Source organism: Caretta caretta, chromosome 8 (genome assembly GCF_965140235.1).
Source record: "Caretta caretta isolate rCarCar2 chromosome 8, rCarCar1.hap1, whole genome shotgun sequence".
NCBI classification, from domain to species: Eukaryota; Metazoa; Chordata; order Testudines; family Cheloniidae; genus Caretta; species Caretta caretta.
In genome coordinates this window covers 20,788,159-20,813,454 of record NC_134213.1, presented here as the reverse complement: position 1 = coordinate 20,813,454, position 25,296 = coordinate 20,788,159, and the positions used below count along the sequence as shown (strand labels likewise).

Genomic DNA, 25,296 nt, shown 5'->3' with positions numbered 1-25,296 from the left:
CTCTCAGGATGGACTTCACCTGAGTAAGGAGGGAAATAGACTTCTAGGTTGGAGGGTGGCACAACTGATCAAGAGAGCTTTAAACTAGGAATTCGGGGGAGATGGCTGGGAGATGTCCAGGTAGTCTCCACGCCAGTTATTCTCCTTGAGAGGGAAGAAAACAAAGTAAGAAAGGATACAGCCGTGAGTAGGACAATGGACATAAGGTGGAAGGGCAGTGTACATACCAATCTAATAGGTAATATTGGCGGTAGAGTGTCTGTGCCCAATCAGGTAAAGAATATGAGCGAAGCCAAACGACAAAAATTAAGATGTTTTTACACTAATGCGAGGAGCCTAGGTAACAAAATGGAGGAACTAGATCTACTGGTGCAGGAAGTGAAACCAAATATTATAGGGATAACAGAAACATGGTGGAATAGTAGTCATGACTGGAGTACAGGTATTGAAGGGTATGTGCTGTTTAGGAAAGATGGAAATAAAGTCAAAGGTGATGGAGTAGCATTGTATATCAATGATGAGGTAGACTGTAAAGAAATAAGAGGTGATGGAATGGATAAAACAGAGTCTGTCTGGGCAAAAATCACATTGGAGAAGAAAGCTATTAGAGCCTGTCCTGGGATAGTGCTTGGGTGTGCTATAGACTGACGGGATCTGATGTGGATATGGATAGAGACCTCTTTAATGTTTTTAAAGAAGTAAATATTAATGGGAATTGTGTGATCATGGGAGACTTTAACTTCCCAGATATACACTGGAGGACAAGTGCTAGTAATAATAATTGGGCTCAGATTTTCCTGGATATGATAGCTGATGGATTCCTTCACCAAGTAGTTGCTGAACTGACAAGAGGGGATGCCATTTGAGATTTGGTTTTGGTGAGCAGTGAGGACCTCATAGAAGAAATGATTGTAGAGGACAACCTTGGTTCGAGCTATCATGAGCTAATTCAGTTCAAACTAAATGGAAGGATAAACAAAAATAGATCTGTGACTAGGGTTTTTGATTTCAAAAAGGCTAACTTTAAAAATTAAGGAAATTAGTTAGAGAAGTGGATTGGACTGAAAACTTGTGGATCTAAAGGCAGAGGAGGCCTGGAATTACTTCAAGTCAAAGTTACAGAAACTATTAGAAGCCTGCATCCCAAGAAAGGGGAAATTCATAGGCAGGAGTTGTAGACCAAGCTGGTTGAGCAAGCATCTCAGAGAGGTGATTAAGAAAAAGCAGAAAGCCTACAAGGAGTGGAAGATGGGAGGGATTAGCAAGAAAGGCTACCTTACTGAGGTAAGAATATGTAGGGATAAAGTGAGAGAGGCCAAAAGCCATGTAGAGTTGGACCTTGCAAAGGGAATTTAAAAGCAATAGTAAAAGGTTCTATAGCCATATAAATAAGAAGAAAACAAAGAAAGAAGAAGTGGGACTGCTTAACACTGAGGATGGAGGTTAAGGATAATTTAGGCATGGCCCAATATCTAAACAAATACTTTGCCTCAGTCTTTAACGAGGCTAATGAGGAGCTTAGGGATAATGGTAGGATGACAAATGGGAATGAGGATATGGAGGTAGATATTGCCACATCCGAGGTAGAAGCCAAACTCGAACAACTTAATGGGACTAAATCGGGGGACCCGGATAATCTTCATCCAAGGATATTAAAGGAACTGGCACATGAAATTACAAGCCTGTTAGCAAGAATTTTTAATCAATCTGTAAACTCAGGGTTTGTATCGTATGACTGGAGAATTGCTAACATAGTTCCTATTTTTAAGAAAGGTAAAAACAGCAATCCGGGTAACTACAGGCCTGTTAGTTTGACATCCGTAGTATGCAAGGTCTTGGAAAAAAAGTTGAAGGAGAAAGTCGTTAAGGACATTGAGGTCAATGGTAATTGGGACAAAATACAACATGGCTTTACAAAAGGTAAATAGTGTCAAACCAAACTGATCTCCTTCTTTGAGAAGGTACAGATTTTTTAGACAAAGGGAACACAGTGGATCTAATCTACCTTGATTTCAATAAGGGATTTGATACAGTTCCACATGGAGAATTATTAGCTAAATTGGAAAAGATGGGGGTCAATATGAAAATTGAAAGGTGGATAAGGAACTGGTTAAAGGGGAGACTACAGTGGGTCACACTGAAAGGTGAATTGTCAGACTGGAAGGAGGTTACTAGTGGAGTTCCTCAGGGATCAGTTTTGGGACCAATCTTATTTAATTTTTTTATTACTGTTCTTGGCACAAAAAGTGGGAATGTGCTAATAAAGTTTGCAGATGGCACAAAGCTGGGAGGTATTGCCAATACAGAGAAGGACCGGGATATCATACAGGAAGATCTGGATGACCTTGTGTCAAGGTTCCTTCCCCACTCTGAACTCTAGGGTACAGATGTGGGGACCTGCATGAAAAACCTCCTAAGCTTATCTTTACCAGCTTAGGTCAAAACTTCCCCAAGGTACAAAATATTCCACCCGTTGTCCTTGGATTGGCCGCTACCACCACCAAACTAATACTGGTTACTCGGGAAGAGCTGTTTGGACGCTTCTTTCCCCCTAAAATACTTCCCAAAACCTTGCACCCCACTTCCTGGACAAGGTTTGGTAAAAAGCCTCACCAATTTGCCTAGGTGACTACAGACCCAGACCCTTGGATCTTAAGAACAATGAACAATCCTCCCAACACTTGCACCCCCCCTTTCCTGGGAAATGTTGGATAAAAAGCCTCACCAATTTGCATAGGTGACCACAGACCCAAACCCTTGGATCTGAGAACAATGAAAAAGCATTCAGTTTTCTTACAAGAAGACTTTTAATAAAGAATAGAAGTAAATAGAAATAAAGAAATCCCCCCTGTAAAATCAGGATGGTAGATATCTTACAGGGTAATTAGATTCAAAAACATAGAGAACCCCTCTAGGCAAAACCTTAAGTTACAAAAAAGATACACAGACAGAAATAGTTATTCTATTCAGCACAATTCTTTTCTCAGCCATTTAAAGAAATCATAATCTAACACATACCTAGCTAGATTACTTACTAAAAGTTCTAAGACTCCATTCCTGGTCTATCCCCGACAAAGACCAGCATATAGACAGACACAGACCCTTTGTTTCTCTCCCTCCTCCCAGCTTTTGAAAGTATCTTGTCTCCTCATTGGTCATTTTGGTCAGGTGCCAGCGAGGTTACCTTTAGCTTCTTAACCCTTTACAGGTGAGAGGAGCTTTCCCCTGGCCAGGAGGGATTTCAAAGGGGTTTACCCTTCCCTTTATATTTATGACACCTTGTAAACTGGAGTAATAGTAATAGGATGAAATTTAATAGTGAAAAGTGCAAGGTCATGCATTTAGGGATTAATAACAAGAATTTCTGTTATAAACTGGGGATGCATTACTTGGAAGTAACAGAGGAGGAGAAGGACCTTGGAGTATTGGTTGATCACGGGATGACTATGAGCCGCCAATGTGATATAGCTGTGAAAAAAGCTAATGCGGTCTTGGGATGCATCAGGCAAGGTATTTCCAGTAGAGGTAAGGAGGTGTTAGTACCGTTATACGAGGCACTGGTGAGACCGCATCTGGAATATTGTGTGCAGTTCTGGTCTCCCATTTTTAAGAAGGATGAATTCAAACTGGATCAGGTACAGAGAAGGGCTACTAGGATGATCCGAGGAATGGAAAACCTGTTTTATGAAAGGAAACTCAATGAGCTTGGCTTGTTTAGCCTAACCAAAAGGAGGCTGAGAGGAGATATGATTGCTCTCTATAAATATATCAGAGGGATAAATACCACGGAGGGAGAAGAATTATTTAAGCTCAGTACCAATGTGAACACAAGAACAAATGGATATAAACTGGGACCATCAGGAAGTTTAGACTTGAAATTAGACAAAGGTTTCTAACCATCAGAGGAGTGAAGTTCTGGAACAGCCTTCCAAGGGAAGCAGTGGGGGCAAAAGACACATCTGGCTTCAAGACAAAGCTTGATAAGTTTATGGAGGAGATGATATGATGGGATAGCCTAATTTTGGCAATTAATTGATCTTTGACTACTAGTGGTAGATATGCCCAATGGCCTGTGATGGGATGTTAGATGGGATGGGATCTGAGTTACTACAGAGAATTCTTTCCTGGGTGTCTGGCTGGTGAGTCATGCCCACATGCTCAGGGTTTAGCTGATCGCCATATTTGGGGTCGGGAAGGAATTTTCCCCCAGGGCAGATTGGAAGAGGCCCTGGGGGTTTTTCGCCTTCTTCTACAGCGTGGGGCACTGGTCACTTGCTGGAGGATTCTCTACACCTTGAAGTCTTTAAACCACGATTTGAGGACTTCAGTAGCTCAGACATAAGTTAGGGGTTTGTTATAGGAGTTGGTGGGTGAGATTCCGTGGCCTGCGTTGTGCAGGAGGTCAGACTAGACGATCATAATGGTCCCTTCTGACATTAAAGTCTATGATTCTATGATGATCACTGTTATCAGTCGGAGAGAGCTGGAGTGGTGGGGTGGCAATAAAGATGGGATTCCTGTGGGATCAGAGAAAGAGCTGGCGAGGAGAAGAGAGCCCAACATGACTTATTTTCTGCAATTTTTTTGTCTTTATTTTTCACCTTGCCATAAATTGCCTATAACTAGAGTCCTTCCAAATTCACGGCCATGTAAAATGCTTCGTGGACGTGAAATCTGGCAGCAGCAGAGAAATAAGGGGGCCATACCACAATCCCCCTAAAATAACTTTGCCACCCCCCTGCAACTCTTTTGGGTCAGGACTCCCAATTTGAGAAACGCTGGTCTCCCCCCCTGAAATCTGTGTAGTATAGTGTAAAAGTACACAAAAGATCAGATTTAACGAGGGGAGACCAGCGTTTCTCAAATTGGGAGTCCTGACCCAAAAGGGAGTTGCAAGGGGCGGCAAAGTTATTTTAGGGGGATTGCGGTAGGGCCACCCTTACTTCTCTGCTGCTGCCTTCAGATATGGGTGGCTGGAGAGAGTGGTGGGTGCTGACCAAGGGCCCAGCTCTGAAGGTAGCAGTGCAGAAGTAAGGGTGGCAGTACCATACCATGCTACCCTTACTTCTGCGCTGCTGCTGGTGGCCGCTCTGCCTTCAGAGCTGGGCTCCTGGCCAGCAGCTGTGGCTCTTCAGCCACCCAGCTTTAATGGCAGTGCTGGGTGTAAGCAGCACAGAAGTAAGGGTAGCAGACCTGCAATTTCCCCTACAATAACCTTGGCCCCCACCCCCAACTCCCTTTCGGGTCAGGACCCCTACAATTACAACACCGTGAAATTTCAGATTTAAATATCTGAAATCATGAAATACGCAGTTTTAAAAATCCTACGACCGTGAAGTTGACCAAAATGGACCATGAATTTGGTAGGGCCCTACCTATAACAATCCACTCCCCAGCCCATGTATCGGTGCATAGTTTTTGGTTGATGTAAATTTTTTTGCCTTGGGCCTTTCTTCTTCCTTCCTCCTTTTCAGATTGGCTGAGTAATGCAATTTCACACCATCATTATCACTGAGTGCTCTGCATGGAGTGGTAAATACAGATCTAGCTGATCCTGCCAAATTGGTAATTAGATGCCTAATGCAGCTTTCCTGTTCCGTTCCACACTGCCTCTCTTTGATCACGTAGTTGTGCCCCATTCACTCATGCTCTGAGATTGGGTCAGTGGCCCTGTATTCGTTGCTGACACATATCCCTTGGTGGAGACAGGCGCTGAATAGAACTGAGTCAGTAACCATGAATCAGAAGGATGTGAAGTGAAGGGCTGTGTGAGCTGTGGAGACTCCTGACCAAAGAACGGGATGAGATGTTTTACCAAACCATTTCTCTTCAGAGGGTCCTTGCCTCTCTGGCTCTCCCAAACACTGAATTACTCCAGCATTGACCCCGCTCTCCTGTAGTCATGGTGCAGCTGCTAAGATTATTCAGAATGCCAGCACAGTAGTTTGCGTAGACACTCCCGCCCCCAAGCACAACCATAAGGTCTACATGAACCTGTTGATAAGTTTGGAGGCCCCTAAGATCTGTTGTTAGGAGGGGACTCTTAGAGTGTGTCGAGGCCCCAAAACTTCCCTTCCATTTGGGGAATGACCGTTCCACACCTCATATTGATTCCATTTAATGGTGGGGGATTAATTCCCCATAAAGAATTTTTACCAGGGCCCTAGAATAAATGAAATGACTATGGTACTAGAATAGATTAGATGACTGTGGTTGCATTTCTGAGCATCCAACTTTTTTGAAGTTCTAAAACAGTTTGTAGCAGCTGATTGCTTACAGTCCTGCACTTTCCATATAACTGCTGCATAGGCACTGATCCAGCGTTGCCTCTGGAAGGGAACTCGCATGGTACTGAAGCTTTCTGGAATAGAAGTGTGTTTGTCAGCCAGACTCCCACAGTCACTTTTGGGTTGTAAAATGCTGCTTCTCACCATGGCAGCTTACTGGAAGGTTTGGCGTCTCAATGCTGCCTGCACTAGGGACTGTTGAGCTGATCAGGTTCTGGGAGACAGAAGCATCCGAGATGGGAAGCGCTGAAGTTCATCCCTGTCTGATGGGAGTATGGGTAGCATATCTTGATACGATGGGCGGGGGCACATTAAAACACAGGGGATGCTCAGGAGCTAGCTGATGGGTTTCTTTGGTGTCTGTCTACCTTTTGTTGATTCTCTGTGGGCTGGGCACTTCTGGCAGTGGTCCAGAGGGAGGGTTTGACAACCTCCTCAGATATCTCCTTCCTCAAGCAGTACATGAACAGTAAGCAGCTGCCTGTAGCAAGGGAGTACTCTGATGAAAACCACCACCACAGTGCTGCTGTTGGTGAAGCCTGCTTGAGTCCCACTGAGGAGAAGCCAGCACCCAGAGTCCAGAAAGATTCCAATGACAGCTGACGTAGCTGTAGATCCCCTGAAGAGTACCAGTGTCATATGCTTAGTTGTCACTACTTCAGCAGAGTCTCAGCTTCTCACAAGTAGAAAACTTCTGCTGAGAGGCTGCTCTGCCTGCTCTGAATCGGGGTGACTTAGAAGTTGGAGGTGAAGTGCAATGAGGACCTGCAATTAAGAGGGAGGAAGAAACATTTAAAGCACCACCTCAAAGACTGGGGCAGAGTTTTGGGGTCTATAGTACCAAAGCACTGGTTGCTCTAGCATTGTTAGCCAAAGAGCTCTCATTGGTTCAAATATTCCCTTCCAGAAACAGATAAGACCATTGAGTTTCAACTTTTCATCCATTTCCTTCTTTAACTAGAACCAGCTGATCCTTGACATATGTTAGAAATCTCTGAGTAGAAGTAGGACGTAGCATTGAACAGCAGTCCCCTGATTTGTGCACAGTGTTAAAGCTCACTACTCTATCCCAGCTGTCTCTCAAATAAGGGATAGGTCCTTGACAACGACTGGGAATCACACCCGTACTCCTGCAGGGCAGTGCCAGTCACTAACTGCTAGAAACCCAATATTGGGGAGAGGTATAATCTGACACTCTCAGCTTTGCAATCATAGGGGATTTAACGGGTATGGCACACAACATAGGTGTCTGAGATTGACAGTGCAATCATTCCTACTGCAATCATTCCTATATTAAACAATCATTAATATAAATCTAAATTTCATTAGGACTGGAGGAACTAGAGCAATCCACTCAGATATGGTGAGATGAGGGCTGGAAAAACCTAAATGCCCACTGCCTCCTTTATCAATGCATAGAGTTTCTGGAGATGATTAGAACACAGTAGTTTCAGGCCCTCATATTATACCACAATTAAAATCTCCTTCATTGAATAGTCGTTTTTTTGTTTTTTTTTTCCACTTTCCATCCTCCAAACCACTGAACAGTACATATACCACTCCATTCAGTCCCCGTGTCAACATTGTCTCCCTCCCTCTGTCACAGTGTCTGTGGTGCTGAAACAGTCAGCAGCCCTAAGTATCACTGTGACAAAGTGGCCATGTTTGGGTATGTGGGCTGCAGCAGCACATGCCCAGGCAATCTGACAGTTGGTATCTGGATGGGCATGAGCTGCCTGACATCATAATAGGAGTCTGCAGCTCTGCCAATCCCATGATTTAGCACTCGGTGTGGATGCATAGCTTACATGTACTTGTTGTACACACTGGGGATATGTCTACACTACAAAATTAGGTCGAATTTATAGAAGTCAGTTTTGTAGAAAGCGGTTTTATACAGTTGATTGTGTGTGTCCCCACACAAGTGTTCTAAGTGCATGTAGTCGGCAGAATGTGTCCACAGTACCGAGGCAACCGTCGACTTCCGGAGCGTCGCACCGTGGGTGGCTATCCCACAGTTCCCGCAGTCTCCGCCGCCCATCTGAATTCTGGGTAGAAATCCCAGTGCCTGATGGGGCTAAAACATTGTTGCGGGTGGTTCTGGGTACATATCGTCAGGCCCCCGTTACCTCCCTCCCTCCGTGAAAGCAAGGGCAGACAATCGTTTTGCGCCTTTTTTCTTGAGTTACCTCTGCAGACACCATACCACGGCAAGCATGGAGCCCGCTCAGCAAACCGTCACCGTATGTCTCCTGGGTGCTGGCACACGTGGTACTGCATTGCTACACAGCAGCAGTTAATTGCCTTTTGGCAGCAGAAAGTGCAGCATGACTGGTAGCCATCATCGACGTAGTCCTTTTAATTGGGCGCCTGGGCAAACATGGGAGTGACTCAGCCAGGTCATTTCCCTTTTAAGTTTCGTCTCGTGGCGATTCAGTCCTACCGGCAGTGCACTGTCTTTTAACCTCCAGCCAGCAGAAGATGATAGCTAGTCGTCATACTGCACCGTCTTCTGCTGAGCACCCAGGAGATGATGACGGCTAGCGGTCGTACTGCACAGTCTGCTGCCAGCAAGATGTATAAAGATAGATGAAGTGGCTCAAAACAAGAAATAGACCAGATTTGTTTTGTATTCATTTTCTCCTCCTTCCCTCTGTGAAATCAACGGCCTGCCAAACCCAGTTTTGAGTTCTATCCTTGAGGTTTTGAGTTCTATCCTTGAAGGGGCCATTCAGTTTCTCGCAAAGCCACCCCCTTTGTTGATTTTAATTCCCTGTAAGCCAACCCTGTAAGCCATGTCGTCAGTCGCCCCTCCCTCCATCAGGGCAACGGCAGACAATCGTTCCGCGCCTTTTTTCTGTGCAGACGCCATACCACGGCAAGCATGGAGCCCGCTCAGATCACTTTGGCAATTAGGAGCACATTAAACATCACGCGCATTATCCAGCAGTATATGCAGCACCGGAACCTGGCAAAGCGATACTGGGCGAGTAGGCGATGTCAGCGCAGTAACCTGAGTGATGAGGACATGGACACAGACTTCTGTCAAAGCAGGGACCCTGGCAATGTGGGCATCATGGTGCTAATGGGGCAGGTTCATGTGGTGGAACGCCGATTCTGGGCTCGGGAAACAAGCACAGACTTGTGGGACCGCATAGTGTTGCAGGTGTGGGACGATTCCCAGTGGTTGCAAAACTTTCGCATGTGTAAGGGCACTTTTATGGAACTTTGTGACTTGCTTTCCCCTGCCCTGAGGCCCAAGAATACCAAGATGAGAACAGCCCTCACAGTTGAGAAGCAAGTGGCAATAGCCCTGTGGAAGCTTGCAACACCAGACAGCTACCGGTCAGTTGGGAATCAATTTGGAGCGGCAAATCTACTGTGGGGGCTGCTGTGATGTAAGTAGCCAACGCAATCAAAGATCTGCTGATATCCAGGGTAGTGACCCTGGGAAATGTGCAGGTGATAGTGGATGGCTTTGCTGCAATGGGATTCTCTAACTGTGGTGGAGCCACAGATGGAACCCATATCCCTATCTTGGCACCGGAGCACCAAGCCGGCGAGTACATAAACCGCAAGGGGTACTTTTCAATAGTGCTGCAAGCTCTGGTGGATCACAAGGCGTGTTTCACCAACATCAGCGTGGGATGGCTGGGAAAGGTACATGACGCTCGCATCTTCAGGAACTCTGGTCTGTTTCAAAAGCTGCAGGAAGGGACTTTATTCCTAGACCAGAAAATAACCGTTGGGGACGTTGAAATGCGTATATGTATCCTTGGGGACCCAACCTACCCCTTAATGCCCTGGCTCATGAAGCCATACACAGGCAGCCTGGACAGTAGTCAGGAGCTGTTCAACTACAGGCTGAGCAAGTGCAGAATGGTGGTAGAATGTGCATTTGAACGTTTAAAAGCGCGCGGGCGCAGTTTACTGACTCGGTTAGACCTCAGCGAAACCAATAGTCCCACTGTTATTACTGCTTGCTGTGCACTCCATAATATCTGTGAGAGTAAAGGGGAGACGTTTATGGCGGGGTGGGAGGTTGAGGCAAATCGCCTGGCTGCTGGTTTCATACAGCCAGACACCAGGGTGGTTAGAAGAGCACAGGAGGGCGTGGTGCGCATCAGAGAAGCTTTGAAAACCAGTTTCATGACTGGACAGGCTACGGTGTGAAAGTTCTGTTTGTTTCTCCATGATGAAACCCACCGCCCCTTGGTTCACTCTACTTCCCTGTAAGCTAACCACCCTCCCCTCTTCCCTTTGATCACCGTTGTCAGAGGCAATAAAGTCATTGTTGCTTCACAGTCATGCATTCTTTATTCATTCATCACACAAATAGGGGGATAACTACCAAGGTAGCCCGGGAGGGGTGGTGGAGGAGAGAAGCACCAGGAGGGGTGGTGGAGGAGGGAAGGACAAGGCCACACAGCACTTTAAAAGTTTAAAACTTTAAAACTTATTGAATGCCAGCCTTCTGTTGCTTGGGCAATCCTCTGGGGTGGAGTGGCCGGGTGGCCGGAGGCCCCCCCACCACGTTCTTGGGCATCTGGGTGAGGAGGCTATGGAACTTGGGGAGGAGGGCGGTTGGTTACACAGGGGCTGTAGCGGCGGTCTGTGCTCCTGCTGCCTTTCCTGCAGCTCAACCATACGCTGGAGCATATTGGTTTGGTCCTCCAGCAGCCTCAGCATTGAATCCTGCCTCCTCTCATCACGCTACCGCCACATTTGAGCTTCAGCCCTCTCTTCAGTCCGCCACTTACTCTCTTCAGCCCGCCACCTCTCCACCCGATCATATTGTGCTTTCCTGCACTCTGACATTGTCTGCCTCCATACAGTCATCGGTGCTATGTCAGTGTGGGAGGATACCATGAGCTCAGAGAACATTTCATCACGAGTGCGTTTTTTTCGCCTTCTAATCTTCACTAGCCTCTGGGAAGGAGAAGATCCTGTGATCATTGAAACACATGAAGCTGGTGGAGAAAAAAAAAGAGGCAGTGGTATTTAAAAAGACACATTTTCTAGAACAATGGCTACACTCTTTCACGGTAAACCTTGCTGTTAACATTACAGACACAGCACATGTGCTTTCGTTCCAAGGTCGCATTTTGCCGCCCCTCACCCCCACCCCTGGCTAACAGTGGGGAATATTTCTGTTCAGCCACAGGCAAACAGCCCAGCAGAAATGGGCACCTCTGCATGTCCCCTTAAGAAAAGCACCCTATTTCAACCAGGTGACCATGAATGATATCACTCTTCTAAGGATAACACAGAGAGATAAAGAATGGATGTTGTTTGAACGCCAGCAAACATACACTGCAATGCTTTGTTCTACAGTGATTCCCGAGTACGTGCTACTGGCCTGGTGTGGTAAAGTGTCCTACCATGGTGGGTGGAATAAGGCTGCCCACCCCAGAAACGAAAGGCTTTGGGCGTACATCCAGGAGAGCCGCAAATGCCAGGGCAAATTAATCATTAAACATGCTTGCTTTTAAACCATGTATAGTATTTTAAAAGGTACACTCACCAGAGGTCCCTTCTCCGCTTGGCGGGTCCGGGAGGCAGCCTTGGGTGAGTCCGGGGGGGACTGCCTCCAGGTCCAGGGTGAGAAACAGTTCCTGGCTGTCGGGAAAACCGGTTTCTCCGCTTGCTTGCTGTGAGCTATCTACAATTTCATCATCATCATCTTCCTCGTCCCCAAAACCTGCTTCTGTGTTGCCTCCATCTCCATTGAAGGAGTCAAACAACACGGTTGGGGTCGTGGTGGCTGAACCCCCTAAAATGGCATGCAGCTCATCATAGAAGCGGCATGTTTGGGGCTCTGACCCGGAGCGGCCTTTTGCCTCTCTGGTTTTCTGGTAGGCTTGCCTCAGCTCCTTAAGTTTCACGCAGCATTGCTTCGGGTCCCTGTTCTGGCCTCTGTCCTTCATGCCCTGGGAGATTTTGACAAATGTTTTGGCATTTCGAAAACTGGAACGTAGTTCTGATAGCACAGATTTCTCTCCCCATACAGCGATCAGATCACTTACTTCCTGTTCGGTCCATGCTGGAGCTCTTTTGCGATTCTGGGACTCCATCATGGTCACCTCTGCTGATGAACTCTGGCCAGCGTGGCAAGCTGCAGGTGACCATGCAAACAGGAAATCTAAATTCAAAAGTTCACGGGCCTTTTCCTGTCTACCTGGCTAGTGCATCTAAGTTGAGAGTGCTGTCCAGAGCGGTCACAATAGAGCACTCTGGGATAGCTCCCAGAGGCCAATACCGTCTAATTGCATCCACAGTACCCCAAATTCGACCCGGCAAGGCCGATTTAAGCACTAATCTACTTGTCAGAGGTGGATTAAGGAAATCGATTTTAAGAGCCCTTTAAGTTGGGAAAAAAAGGGCTTCATCGTGTGGACGGGTGCAGGTTTACATCGATTTAACACTGCTAAATTCGACCTAAACTCCTAGTGTAGACCAGGGCTGGGTAATGTTCTACAGCAATACTGTGTGGAGGCTGGAGTTTTAATACACATCAGGAAATATCTGTTATGACTCGCATGGCCACTGGGACTTGACCCCTCCTTGCGCTTCCTAGCAGTTTGTATAATTGTACATATACCTGCTGTTGGTGTATGCCATAATATAGACCTGCATCTATGTTCTCAATATGCATTCATTAATTAAGCATTAATCTGCTTTTGCTTTGAATTTCATCTTTTTATTTTATTTTTTTAAAGGGGATGGAAAAAAGGGGCTGGGGTGCATAGATGGAGGTGCTTGTTGCATCAAGTTAGCTCGAAGAAGGCAGTCCTGAACATTTGCTTAGCAAGCATCCTGTCCTCCAGGTTAGAGCTGGTCAGGAATTTTTTGACAAAGTTTTTTAGTTGAAAAATGACAATTTGTCTAAACCCAAACTTCTCATGAGGAAGGGGTTGGTTTCAACCAATTTCTTGATTGAAAGCTTTTGAAAAAAAGGTTAGAAATAGTCAATGTCTGTTTTGACATTTTCTAAATGAAAGATTAGTTTTCGGTTTTGAAACAATTTTTGTTTTAAAAATTAAGCGAAGTAGAGTAAAAGAATAATCAAAACCTAAACATTTTGACCCGAACTAATTTTGTTTTGCATTTTTGGTTTGTGAACGTTTGAGACTTTGACTTTTCATCTCAATTGAATATGGAAATTTAAAAAACAAACACACCCCTCAAACTTTTACAAAGGGGAAAACAGTTTCTCACTCAGCTCTACTTAAGTTTTCTGGTCAGCCAATAGCAGCGTGTTCCAATGCTAGTAATGCTTTTAAACTTTAATATATTTGGAGTTTTGTAGGTGGATTTCTATGACAACAGGTCAGAGCTGGTTCTTAACAGCTCTGGGGGAACACTGCAGTACGCATGCTCCCACAATTGAATTAACCATTGTAATAAAGCAGTTATCTTCTTAATCTGCCTCTAGTCTTTTAACTACTATTCCAAGCATAACAAATGTGTGACCTAGGGAATCGTGCATTCATGTAGAGGCAGATAAAGGTTTCCCTTGTTAAATAACTGACTGAAGTAAATTGTGCAAGCCTTCATTATGGGAATATTCTATGTGCTTGGTATTCTGTAAGTATAGAGGAATTTATGTTCTGTGCCTGAAAGGCTTCCGTTATAAATTAGACAGACAATACAGTTCCGGTACACAGGGTGTTCAGATGAAGGTCTGGTTTCCAAACAGCATGCATGTAATTATATAGTAGCCCACATTTTCCAAAGTGACTTAGTTATTTTTGGGTGCACAACTTCAGCTGCGTGATTTTTCAGAAGCTGCATGATTTTTTCTGAAAGTGCTGAGCCCTTGTCCTCTAAAAATCAAGCCCCTGCAAGGTAGCTCAGACTGGGCACCCAAACTCACTAATTATGGCCAGTACAATTTACCTCTACTTTATTTGTTAAGTGTAGTGCTGCAAATCTTCAGTGGAGGAGCAGGTCTGAAGGGAAGATTTGCAAGAGGGCAGATGTTTGGTGTATCTGGAAGGGAGAAGGCAAAATGTTCCAGAGATAATGGCACAGAAGAAGATGTGAAGATAGAAGTGAAAGAAACCTACAAAAAATGGAGTGTTGCAGAGAGCAGCTCAGGGTTTGAGTAAGAGGGAATGAGAGCAGAGAGAGCTGGCATGTTATTGTGGAGGACCTTTACAGGAAGACAAGAGTCTTGAATGGGATGTGGAAGAGAAGAGGAAGCCTGTGAAGGGAGTTGAGGGAAGAGAGTCATGTAAGTGGCAGGTGATCTTACCAGTCTGTCATTGTGATTTCAGTGCAAAGGGTTTATTTGTTTAAAATTCTGACTGATGTGCTCTATGCAGTATGTGCAAGAGAGACTTCATGTGTGTACTGCCAAGGACTTGTGGCCCTATCACTGACCTGACCTCCCTGCTGTTTGGTTGCTTATGAATAAGAAGCATCCTGACCTACCAGTTTGTGCTGGTTCAGTTAGGTATGAACAAAGGTCTCCCAGTACTTCTCCTCCTAGGAATTTGCCTCAGTGCTCTAGGTAAAAGCTTCCCCTCCTCACACCCATTGTTGTGCACCAGTGTTGTGCAACAATGCATTGTTGTGCACTAGGCCAGAGGCTTCCTGGGGTAGCAGTGGCATGTTGAATTCTTCTCCCTGCCAAAGGCACAGAGATGGAAGGAACTGTGTGTGTGCCTCTGTGAAGGTTTCCCTTAAAGTATCTCCTCCCTTCCACATCTTCCTACTATTCTCAGCCTTAGTTTTCCTTTCCTCTTTCTTTTTCCTGTTTAAAGAATGAGCCATTTAATGGCTTTTGACGTCTCTGTTAATCCTTCCGCCTGCTAGAGTAAGCGAGCTCTGAGATTGACTGCTGAGGAAGGGGGAAGCAAGGCAGGAATTTGCCTTTCCACGGAGTTATAGCGCTGATGGATTGGAAGGACGAGGCACAAAGCTTTGAGACATCTAGGCTCCATCTTGGTGTTTTGTCTCAACTATCTTCTTCTTCCTCTCCTTGCCTCCAAACTTCGCCTCAGTCTTGGACAGCAATGGTGGCTACAGCACCTTCCCTCCTCATAACCATTCTGGGAGTCCCCTGAGGGAATGGAGATGAAATTGAGGCTGTATCAGCCAAGTGGAATAAAGTTGAGGGAGAAGGGTCACCCTACATGGTTCTCGGTCCTCTGTACCTCAGTGGTTGTGTTTTTGGGGTGAGGTGGTCATTACCATGGAATGCCCAGTCATTAGGACCCTGGTAGGACACTAATGTTACTCCCTGGGACTGAGGGAGTGTGAGCTGGGGTCATAATGCTCTCATTGTTCCTCTGTGATTACATGCCATTTCCTGAACTACTCCTTTGTGGTGATTCACACGGGAGCTGGAATGTGGGGAATGCTTGTTTAATACAAATGTAAATCCCAGCCAGGTCAGGACTGTGGTTGCCACATCACTGCGTCTCCTTTCTGCTCCCCTACTACTCCTCAAGCACTTACAGTCTCTCTTACCCTCCTGAGTCTCTTTTCCTCCCATCCCCCCCACTGTGGGTTAGTGGCTCTGTAACTATCACATGAGGCTGACTGCTTGCACAGTGGGCTGAGCAGTGTCCTGGTAAGGAATAGTTGTTAACGCACAAACTACAGAGGAAGGGTTGCTTCTTTTGGCTCCCCTTGAGATATCGTCTGGACTGAATACATGCTAGGTTAGTTGGATTAGAGAGAAAATGCACACCAGTGGCCGGTTGAGAGACCTGCTGTCAGAGTCACTGTAGGTCTCTTGTTCTCTGGATTACTGGGAATCTTCCCTCATTGTAGAGCTGATGCTGTTATCTCCATATCCCACAGTCTCAGACCATCGACGCATCTGATCTATGAACCTGCCTTTGACAGTGACTTGATTGTGTGTAGTGCTGTAATAGTGTGGGGAGAGGAGGATTCCTTCCAGACCCCCCCGCAGGAGATCCTCTTTCCCTGTTGTCATTGGCAAGTGCTTTGAAGAAGGCATATAATGGAGCAATCTTTCCGGAGGGAGGGTTGGCTGCCAGCAACGTAGGACGTTAAAAACAGGAGTCAAAGGTGGGGTGGGAGGTGGATCTTACACTTAAGGCTGGAAGTTGCCCTCAGAACATAGGCACTGATCAGGAGGCTACATTCTGATTCAGAGCTGAGATTCCAGACCATGTTTCCCACTGGTGTCATCATATTCTGCTGACGTAACCTGAATTGCTGCCCCTGAACCTGGTGGTAGCTCCCAGCTATGCCTAGGGGGCAGAGTAATGAGGGGTGGGGGAACCAGTGGCAAACCAGTGTGTGTATGAAAACAAATCAAAATCTTTTGAAAGTTTTTTAAACTAATCCTTCCCCCCACACCTATCTCTTCCAGTTTCTGTCTGCTGCTGTCTCTTCATACTGTTTCTTTTCCTGTCTGAGCTCACCGGATTCATAGCCACTGAAATGTAAGTAAAAGCTATTGAAAGTTTGTTTTATAGGGTTTTTTTTTTTCTTTTTTTCCCCAAGTGATTCTTCATTGGGTAGTGTCCCGATGGGAGCTCTGCATCAGGATGTACCCAGGCACTTGATCGCAGATTTTCATCAGCAGTGTCCATGGGTCCATGCCTGCACCCTAGACGCCTTGTGTATGAGGGCATATAGGTTGGGGCGGACCCACCGCCGTTCTAGCACCTTATCAACCACCTGTAGCTTGAGGTGGAGTGTCACTGTGTTCATTAGCTAGCCATGCGGTTTGCTATGCTTCTTGCTTATTTTTTCCTTATTCTCTAGTATTTTCCTTTACTTTAATTATTTTAACTATTTTTTTCTGTTATTTAGCACAGTTTGTACTTTTTTGTGGGGGTTCCCCCTTCCCTTCTTTCTTTGCCCAATCTGGGCCTTTGTTTTTGTTTTTTTCCTCAGGCCTTGATCTGCTGCCTTGAGTATGGGTTATGGCTAAGATCCTGGGCTTCAAACCCTGCAGACTTGCCATGGACATTCATGTTGCTTCCACTACCTGGGAGAGACTTAAGTCCCCTCCAAATGTAAGAACTGCTCAACATTTCAGAGCAGATCTAAGAAATTGAGGGAGCACAGGCTGAAACTCCTGTTGATGGAGCACTCCTGAGACATACAGGGGACTGACTCAGACCCTGCAAATTGGATCCACTGACTACCTCTGCTCTGGCAGTAAGCAAAGACCCTGTGGGTCCTACGGTACCATCCACACCTTCACATTAAAAGGATCCCAATTTTCTGGAACGAGATAAGAGAAGGGGAAAGTCACCCTTGATCTAGGCCACAGGAGACTTTGTGTCCCAATGTGGGTACCGCTAAGGCTCCCATTCCTTCCAGTACTGACCCCATGGCACCAGCTAGCAAGCCACGTAGTGAGAAGCCACCTAAAGCAGCACTGACATTGGCACCAGGCTCAGTCTTTCCTAAACACAGGGACTCCCAAGCCTAGCGGAAATCGTCATGCCCTACAGGCACATCTCGAGCCTTGCCCCACAGGCACATCTCACAGAGAAGCAAGAACCAGCTCCACTGGTGAGGAGGAAGGAAAATCACCTCCTCACCAGACGAGGCTGTCATGCCTCCTTCACCATCTTATCTTGATAATTTCAAGGCCTTTCAAGAACCTATGAAACGTGTAGCAAATGCCCTACCAATTCTGTTGGAGGAAATATGGGAGCCCCAACATTCCTTCTTTGACAGCCTTCCTATGTCTCCTCAGGGCAAGACTGCCTTGCCTATCAATGATGCTCTGCTGGCCCCAGCCCAGCAAACTCCAACTATTATCCCGCCTATGTGCAAAAGGGCCGACAAAATATTATATTCCACCCAGAGGCTCAGAGTACTTTTTCTCCCACCCTACACCCAACTCTCTAGTTGTTGAGGCCATTGACAAACAGAACAGGCGACATCGGTTCCATTGAACACCATTGCACAAAGAGCCAAAATGTCTACATCTTCTGAGCTGCAAGAGCTATTCCTGGGACTCTTTGCGGTTAATAGCAGTCAATTACCGAGCCCTGATGGCAAAGTGTGATTTCACACACTATTTTAAGTTCTCACTTTTTATTGAACACCTGCTTCAGGATCAGAGAGAGCAATCTCAGGCCGTCATTGCAGAAGGCTAGACAGTTGCCAAGGCATCTCTCCAGGGCTCACTCAGTGCTGCCGACACAGCTGCACGTTCCATGGCTGTGACAGTAGTCATGTTCCGAGCTTCCTGGCTGCAGTCCTCTGGCCTCTCCTGTGAGGTACAAATACAGTTTTGGACATTCCTTTCAAGGGCCCCAGTTGTTTAGTGACACCACAAATAAGTCCCTTCATTCTCTCAAAGATCCCCAGGCGACACTACAATCCCTGGGCATCTATACATCTGAAACAAAGAGAAAATACAGCAGAATTCCGATAGCTAAATGATCTTGTTCAGTCCACTACCAGCCCACGAGACTGGCTAAGACCCCCTGGAAGAATTGTAAATTCACTAAGAAAGTGCCCTCCGTAGCCATCACCTCCCAGTCAGCTACACCCTCAAATCGTCCGTTTTGACACACTGGTTGAGGATCACAAACTGTTTCCCATTCCAGATCCTGTGCTGCACTCCTCCATCTTTATAGGGATCAACTTCCCCATTTTCTACCTCCCTGGGAGCTTGTCACCTCAGACAGATTAAGTCCTGGAGGTGATTTCTGCAGGCTGTGTCATCCAGTTCAGCTCTTTACTGCCCTCCCACTCATCCCTGTCCCTCTTCAGGGACCCTTCTCATGAGGATCTCTTGGGACAGGAGGTATCAGACCTCCTAATCTGGATCTGATCGAACCTGTTCCACTGGACTTCGTTGGGAAAGGGTTTTATTTTCAGTATCAGGGCCCTATGAAAAATGGAGGCTAGAGACCGGTTGTGGACCTCGGGACTTTGAAAACCTTTATCCATGCTCAGCAGTTCAGAATGGCAACCCTACTGCAATAACTCCCTCTCTGGATCTGCAAGATTGGTTTGTCGTCTTCAACCTTCAGGACACTTAACGTCCTGCATCCCTCACCCAGACAATTCCTACATTTTGTGGTAGGCAGAGACCACTATCTGTATTGCGTCATACCCTTCAGCCTTTTCACTGCACCAAGGGTCTTTACCAAGGTCCTACTGGCTGTCACAGTCTATCTTTGCCAGATGGGAATCATTGTCTTTCCCTACCTGGAGGGTTGGCACCTGAAAGTTTGCTCATTTCTCAAGGCACAGACAGCAACCAGCAAAGCCCTGCCTCTGTTGTATTTAGTGGGCCTCTGCCTTAATACAGAAGAGTCTACCCTCACAGCCACTCAATACGTAAACTTCATTGGGGCCACTCTGTATTCCTTCACCACCAGAGCATACTTGCTTAAGGACAGACTTGCCACAATGTCCAACCTTGTTTCAACAGTATAACAGAGCCTGCAAACCCTATTAAGGGCTTGCCTACAGCTTCTGGGCTACGTGATATCCTGTATGGTTGTGACACCCTTAGCAAGGCTACATCTTGGTGTCTTCAAGCCTGGCTGAGAATGTCTATGTCCCCAACAAGCACAGTCTATCCAATTGACTGTCTAACATGGAGGGTCCTCAATTTGCTAAATTGGTGGAAGGACCCACAAAAGATATGCATGGGAATTTCATTCCTACAGCTTCCTCCCATGAGGATCCTCACCACAGACTCTTGCCTGGTAGGTTGGAGTGCGCATTCCCAGAACCTCACAGCGTAGGGCAAATGGACCCCTGAGGAGGTGATGCTGCATCTCAATATACTAGACCTCAGAGTGGTTCATTACGCTTGCCAGCACATCCTACTCCACATCAGAGGCCAAGACTTCATTCCTCATCATAGCCATCACCTCAGCTAGGAGAGTGTGGGAACTTGGAGCCTTGATGTCTGGACAACCATACACAGTGTTCTGTTGCGATACGGTGACACTATGTCCACACCCTCACTGTATAATTCCATGTTAATCATGAGATTCACCTACTAGTGTTTTATCCCAAGCCTCGCTCTTCAAGAAAAGGAACAAGCCTCCATACACTACATGTGAAAAGAGCTCTTGCGTTTTACCTTGACAGGACTAGATCCTTTAAGTCTTCCACTAGACTCTTCGTCTCTATTGCAGAACAAATTAAAGGGTGTCCTACCTCCACCCAAAGACTGGCTAAATGGGTTTCAGGATGTGACTTGTCCTATTACGAAGCCTTGGGGGTTCATCCCCCTCCAAGAGTTATTGCTTACTCCACCAGGGCTCAATCTACCTCTGTAAGTATATTTTTCAGAATGGCTATCTTGGATGTCTGCAGGGCAGCCAAGATCTTTGCTGCACATATTTTACCATGTGCATTACGCTGTCATGCTTGGTTACAGAGCTGATGTGGCTTTTGGTGATGCTGTTCTGTGATCTGTACTGAATCCACCTCCTTGGCACCCTCTTCTGTAATTGAGGTACTGCTTGGGAGTCTCCTGGCATGGAACACCCATAGCGACGCTACTCAAAGAAGGAGAGGTTACTTACCTTGTACGGTAACTGGATTTCTTCGAGATGTGTGTCCTGTGGGTGTTCCATTACCTGCCTTCCTTCCCCTCTGCCTCAGAATCTCTCATTAGACTTTCATGGTTGAGAAGGAATTGGAGTGTCGGCAGGTCCATCCTGCCCTACATACCCTTGTACTGGAGCATGAGGATGACTAGGGTGTATGTGCAGACCTGCGGATAGTGCTGACAAAAATCTCATATCTAGAGTGCCTGGGCGTGCATGCATCTGGATGTGGAGCACCTAGGGGGACACATCTCAAAGAACTCCAGTTATTGTACAAGTTAAGTAACCTCTCCTTCTTTAACCAAATCATCCCTCTGTGACCTTGGTGTTGTGTGTCTAATTCCACTACAGTAGTCCAGTTCATTGTTAACAGTGTTTGGAATCCTCCTCGTTGAAACAAAATTCTCAAGCATTCACTCATCTTTTCCATTTCGTGATGTATCTTAGGAAAACTTTCATTCCTTTGAGGGAAAGCTGCTCTTTTCCTGTCCAATCATTTCTTTCCAGCTACATACTGGATTTCATGTTGAGTGTGATGGATATGTTAGTCAGGCTGTAGTTTGTACACAAACCCAACCCTTTTCAAAGTATCTCATGGTTGGTCAAAGGGTAGTATGTATATTAAAAAAGGCAGTTGCACATCCCTCTCTTTCCTACAGTAGGAGTTCCCTTGCTCTTTGCTGCAACTTGTTTCCTGTAACTCCAGCCCAGTGCAGTGAGCTTGTTTTACACACATTTGACTAAAGGTGAGTGGTGTCCAACCCATCAACATTTCATGATGTTATGGTGCTTAGTGGTTAAAGCAGGGGCACGTGAGCCATGAGTCTCTGGGTTTTGTTCCCAGCTCTGCTAATGACTGCATGACTTGAGGCAAGATACTACTTCTTCCCTTTTCCCCATCTGTAAAATGGGCATATTGCTTTGTCTGTCTTCTTACAACACTCCAAGACCGACCTTTTGGAAGAGATGAACGATATATATGCAACTGGTCATTAGTAAAGGTTAACGCTGAAAGCTTTTCTGTTCAGCTGAAATAGAGCTGGGGTCCTATCTCTGATATTCAGAGACACGCTGTACTGGTGGCATAGTTGTTAAAATCTCCCCTTACCTCTTGTCCCTGCCACAAACTTTACTTGGAAATATGGTTGACAGTGTGTCTGTGACCTCTCAAAAACACGCACTGAATAAAATGAGAACAATTTTTTTAAATTAGCACCAATACCAGATTAAAAAGAGGAACCTAATCAGCCAGTGGGGTGCAGGGTATGTGTGTGTCCCATGCTGTATGGGACTGATTAGCCACCTCTTGATTTAAAACGTGTGTCAGGCTTTGTTGTGTGCCTGTTAGAGAACTGCCTCTTCCAGTGTTCGTCTACCTTGGCACAAGAGTGTACTCTCCCAGAAAATCTTAACCTTGGGTGGTCAAAGATAGTAGTGAAATATAGGTTGTAACTTGTTTTAATGTGTCTCCCTGGTAGGATTGCCAGGTGTCCAGTTTTCGACTGGAAAGCCCGGTCGAAAAAGGACCCTGGGAGCTCCAGTTGGCCCTGCCGACCGGGCCCGTTAAAAGTCTGGTCGTCGACGGGATGAGGAGGGGGCCTGCAGCAGCACTCTCTGTGGAGCTTGGGGGCGGTGTGAGCCCCAGCAGGTAGGGGGTGGATCCCAGCGGAGGTGCTGGGAAAGGCATTTGGCTGCAGGCTGGGGCTGACAGGGTTAACCCTGGGCAGCAGCCTCCGTGGTGGCTGGGGGCTCCCTGCAGAGCAGGCATTGTGGTCTTTAGGAAGTGCCTTCAGCCCCCTCCCTACCCGGCCTCCTGGAGAGAGGAGTCAGCCCGGCTCTCCAGGGATGGCATGCAGCAGGCGGCAGGAGAGGGGGCCAGAGTGAGCTACTGCTGCCTTCCACAGGCCCCATAGCTTGCTCCCCGCGGGCTGCTGTACCTGGCTTGTTTCGGGACCATGTGGCTAGCAGGTAAGGGGCTGTGAGCTGGTCAGTCTCCCCTGGAGATGAATGGGCTGCATGGAAGGATGGGGCTGAAGCTGAGCTACTGTCCCTGGGAATGAGTCCGAGCAGAGTTGGACATCAGCTGGGTGCGGAAGCCCCAGCCAGCAGCCAGGACTGGGGGGACACGCAGGAGAGGGGGTCATCGCAAATGGTGAGGGAGGAGAAGGGGGCTTGGAGCAGCGCTCTCCTTAGAGCTGCAGTGATTTGGGCTATGCTAGGGGAGCAGCAAGCCCAGGGCAGCAGTGGGGTGTGTGTGTCACTTGTGGGGAATTCTCCCACCCACCCACATTCCATAGAGCAGGAAGAATTTTTGACTTCGGTGTGCTGGCCGAGCCATGTGTCCAAGATTCATAGTCGTTAGAGCAGCCTCTGAGGCCTGGGAAATGCCAGGGCAGCGCTGGTGCAACTGCTATTTAAGGGGCCCCCTGATATCAGTGCCTCCCAGGGCCCCCGCAAACTGCACCACCCAGAGCCCGGACCCCAAACCGCCTCCCGCACCTGAACTCCCTGCCAGAGCCTGCACCCCACACCCACACACTGAACCCCTTGCCCCCAGCCCGGAGCCCCCTCCTGCACCCCAAACCCCTCATCCCTGACCCCACCCCAGAGCCTGCACCCCTAGCTGGAGTGCCCCCCCCCACACCCCAGCCTGGAGCTCCCTCCCACGCTCTGAACCCCTTGGCCCCAGCTCCAAGCACCCTCCTGCACCCTTCAACCCTGGCCCCACCCCAGAGCCTGCACCCCCAGGCAGAGCCCTCACCCCTCCACACACACCCCTGCCCCAGCCCAGTGAAAGTGAGCAAGGATGGGGAGAGCAAGCAATGGAGATGGCGGGATGGAGTGAGCAGGAGTGGGCCTCTGGCAGGGCGCGGGGCAAGGGTGCTTGGTTTTCTGAAATTAGAAAGGTGGCAACCCTACTCCCTGGCCTACTTCATAGATGGTGTTTTCTGTTTCCCTTTCCTTCTCTCTTCAGTTAGTAATTCATTGTTCTATAAAATGCTCAGGATCACCTGATCTCTAGAGCCAGGTCTTTGGGATTTCCTTAATTTAAAACAAAATTTGAACAGCTAGAAAGTGGAGAACTACATCCAGTAATACATTACTTCTCTTCCCCTGGTTATCCTGAGTCGTGTCTGGTTTGATTTTTAAAATGTAAATTTCAAGGAGAGTAAACAACTCTTCTTTCCTGACCTTAGCCGATTTAATTGAGCAAGTTTTGTGTGTGATTATCTGTGATTGAGCAAGTTTTGTGGGTGAGGGAGGTAGAGAGGGAGAGATTTATGTTTCCTGGCTTAAGAGTGCCTTCAGAGTGACAAGAACTAAAGGCTCTGAGGTCTTGTCAAGCTGATGTACATCTTGACATTGTCAGCATGATGATGTGTCTTCTCAAAGACACTTCAGGTGCTGTGACTTCTTGAAACCCATCTGACAGAATACAAGACTGTCTTATCAAAGTTTGGGATAGATCAGAGGTGGGCAAACTATGATCTGCGGGCCACGTCTGGCCCACGGGACCATCCTGCCTGGCCCCTGAGCTCCTGGCCGGGGAGGCTAGCCCTTGGCCCCTCCCCCGCTGTCCCCTTGCCCCACAGCGATGCCGCCGTGCGGGCAGCGCTCTGTCCCGCCGCTCCTGTCCGGCAGCGCGGTGGCATGGCTGGCTCTGGCATGATAAGGGGGTGGGGAGCAGGGGGATTGGATATGGGGTAGGGAGTCCCGAGGGGCAGTCAGGGGACAGGGAGCAGGGGGCGGTTGGATGGGGTGGAGGTTCTGAGGGTGGGGCAGTCAGGGGACGGGGAGCAGGAGGAGTCGGATAGGCAGTGGGGTCCTGGGGGTGGTTAGGGGTGGGGGTGTGGATAAGGGTTGTGGCAGTCAGGGGACCAGGAGCAGGGGGGGGAGGGAGCGGTCAGGGGTCAAGGAGCAGCGGGGGTTGGATGGGTTGGGGGTTCTGAGGGGGGCAGGAAGTGGGAGGGGGTGGATAGGGGGCAGGAGCCAGGCTGTTTGGGGAGCCACAGCCTTCCCTACCCATCCCTCCATACAGTTGCGCAACCCTGATGTGGCCCTTGGGCCAAAAAGTTTGCCCACCCCTGGGATAGATGGTGACCCCAATGGGGTGGGATGGCAAGGGATGGGGAAGCAAAAGGGGGAATTGTTCTGGGAGTAGGTGTTTGTGAGCAATAATGCAGTAAAATCAGGATCAGAACATGATGGGAGCGGGTGAGATGACCAAAGTGAGTGAAGGGGGCTGATTCCATGTGGACCACCAGCATGGGAATCTGAGAATACGAAAATCCACTTCTGCTCATTATGGTCTCACCAGGATCTCTTACTGGTAGCGACTGGGACACTGTATTTGTGAAGAATTTATCTCTCCATCTAGGGAAATGACATTATCATGCAACAAGGTACTTCCACGTTCATAAATTCTGGTGAACTGGGCATTTTTTGTTTTGCTTGCTTATTACTCTCCCTTCTAGGAAACCCAC

The 25,296-nt window shown here is 47.4% G+C and overlaps 1 protein-coding gene across 2 annotated transcripts in view; it reads left to right on the top strand.

The window, feature by feature from the left end:
* Positions 1-25,296, top strand: part of ERGIC1 (endoplasmic reticulum-golgi intermediate compartment 1) — a 101,753-nt gene that overhangs the window by 34,476 nt on the left and 41,981 nt on the right. For both annotated transcript variants that reach the window (XM_075131340.1, XM_048862630.2), the window contains exon 3: positions 16,639-16,711. In XM_075131340.1, coding sequence (XP_074987441.1) covers positions 16,639-16,711 — 73 coding nt within the window. The remainder of the gene's footprint in view (positions 1-16,638; positions 16,712-25,296) is intronic.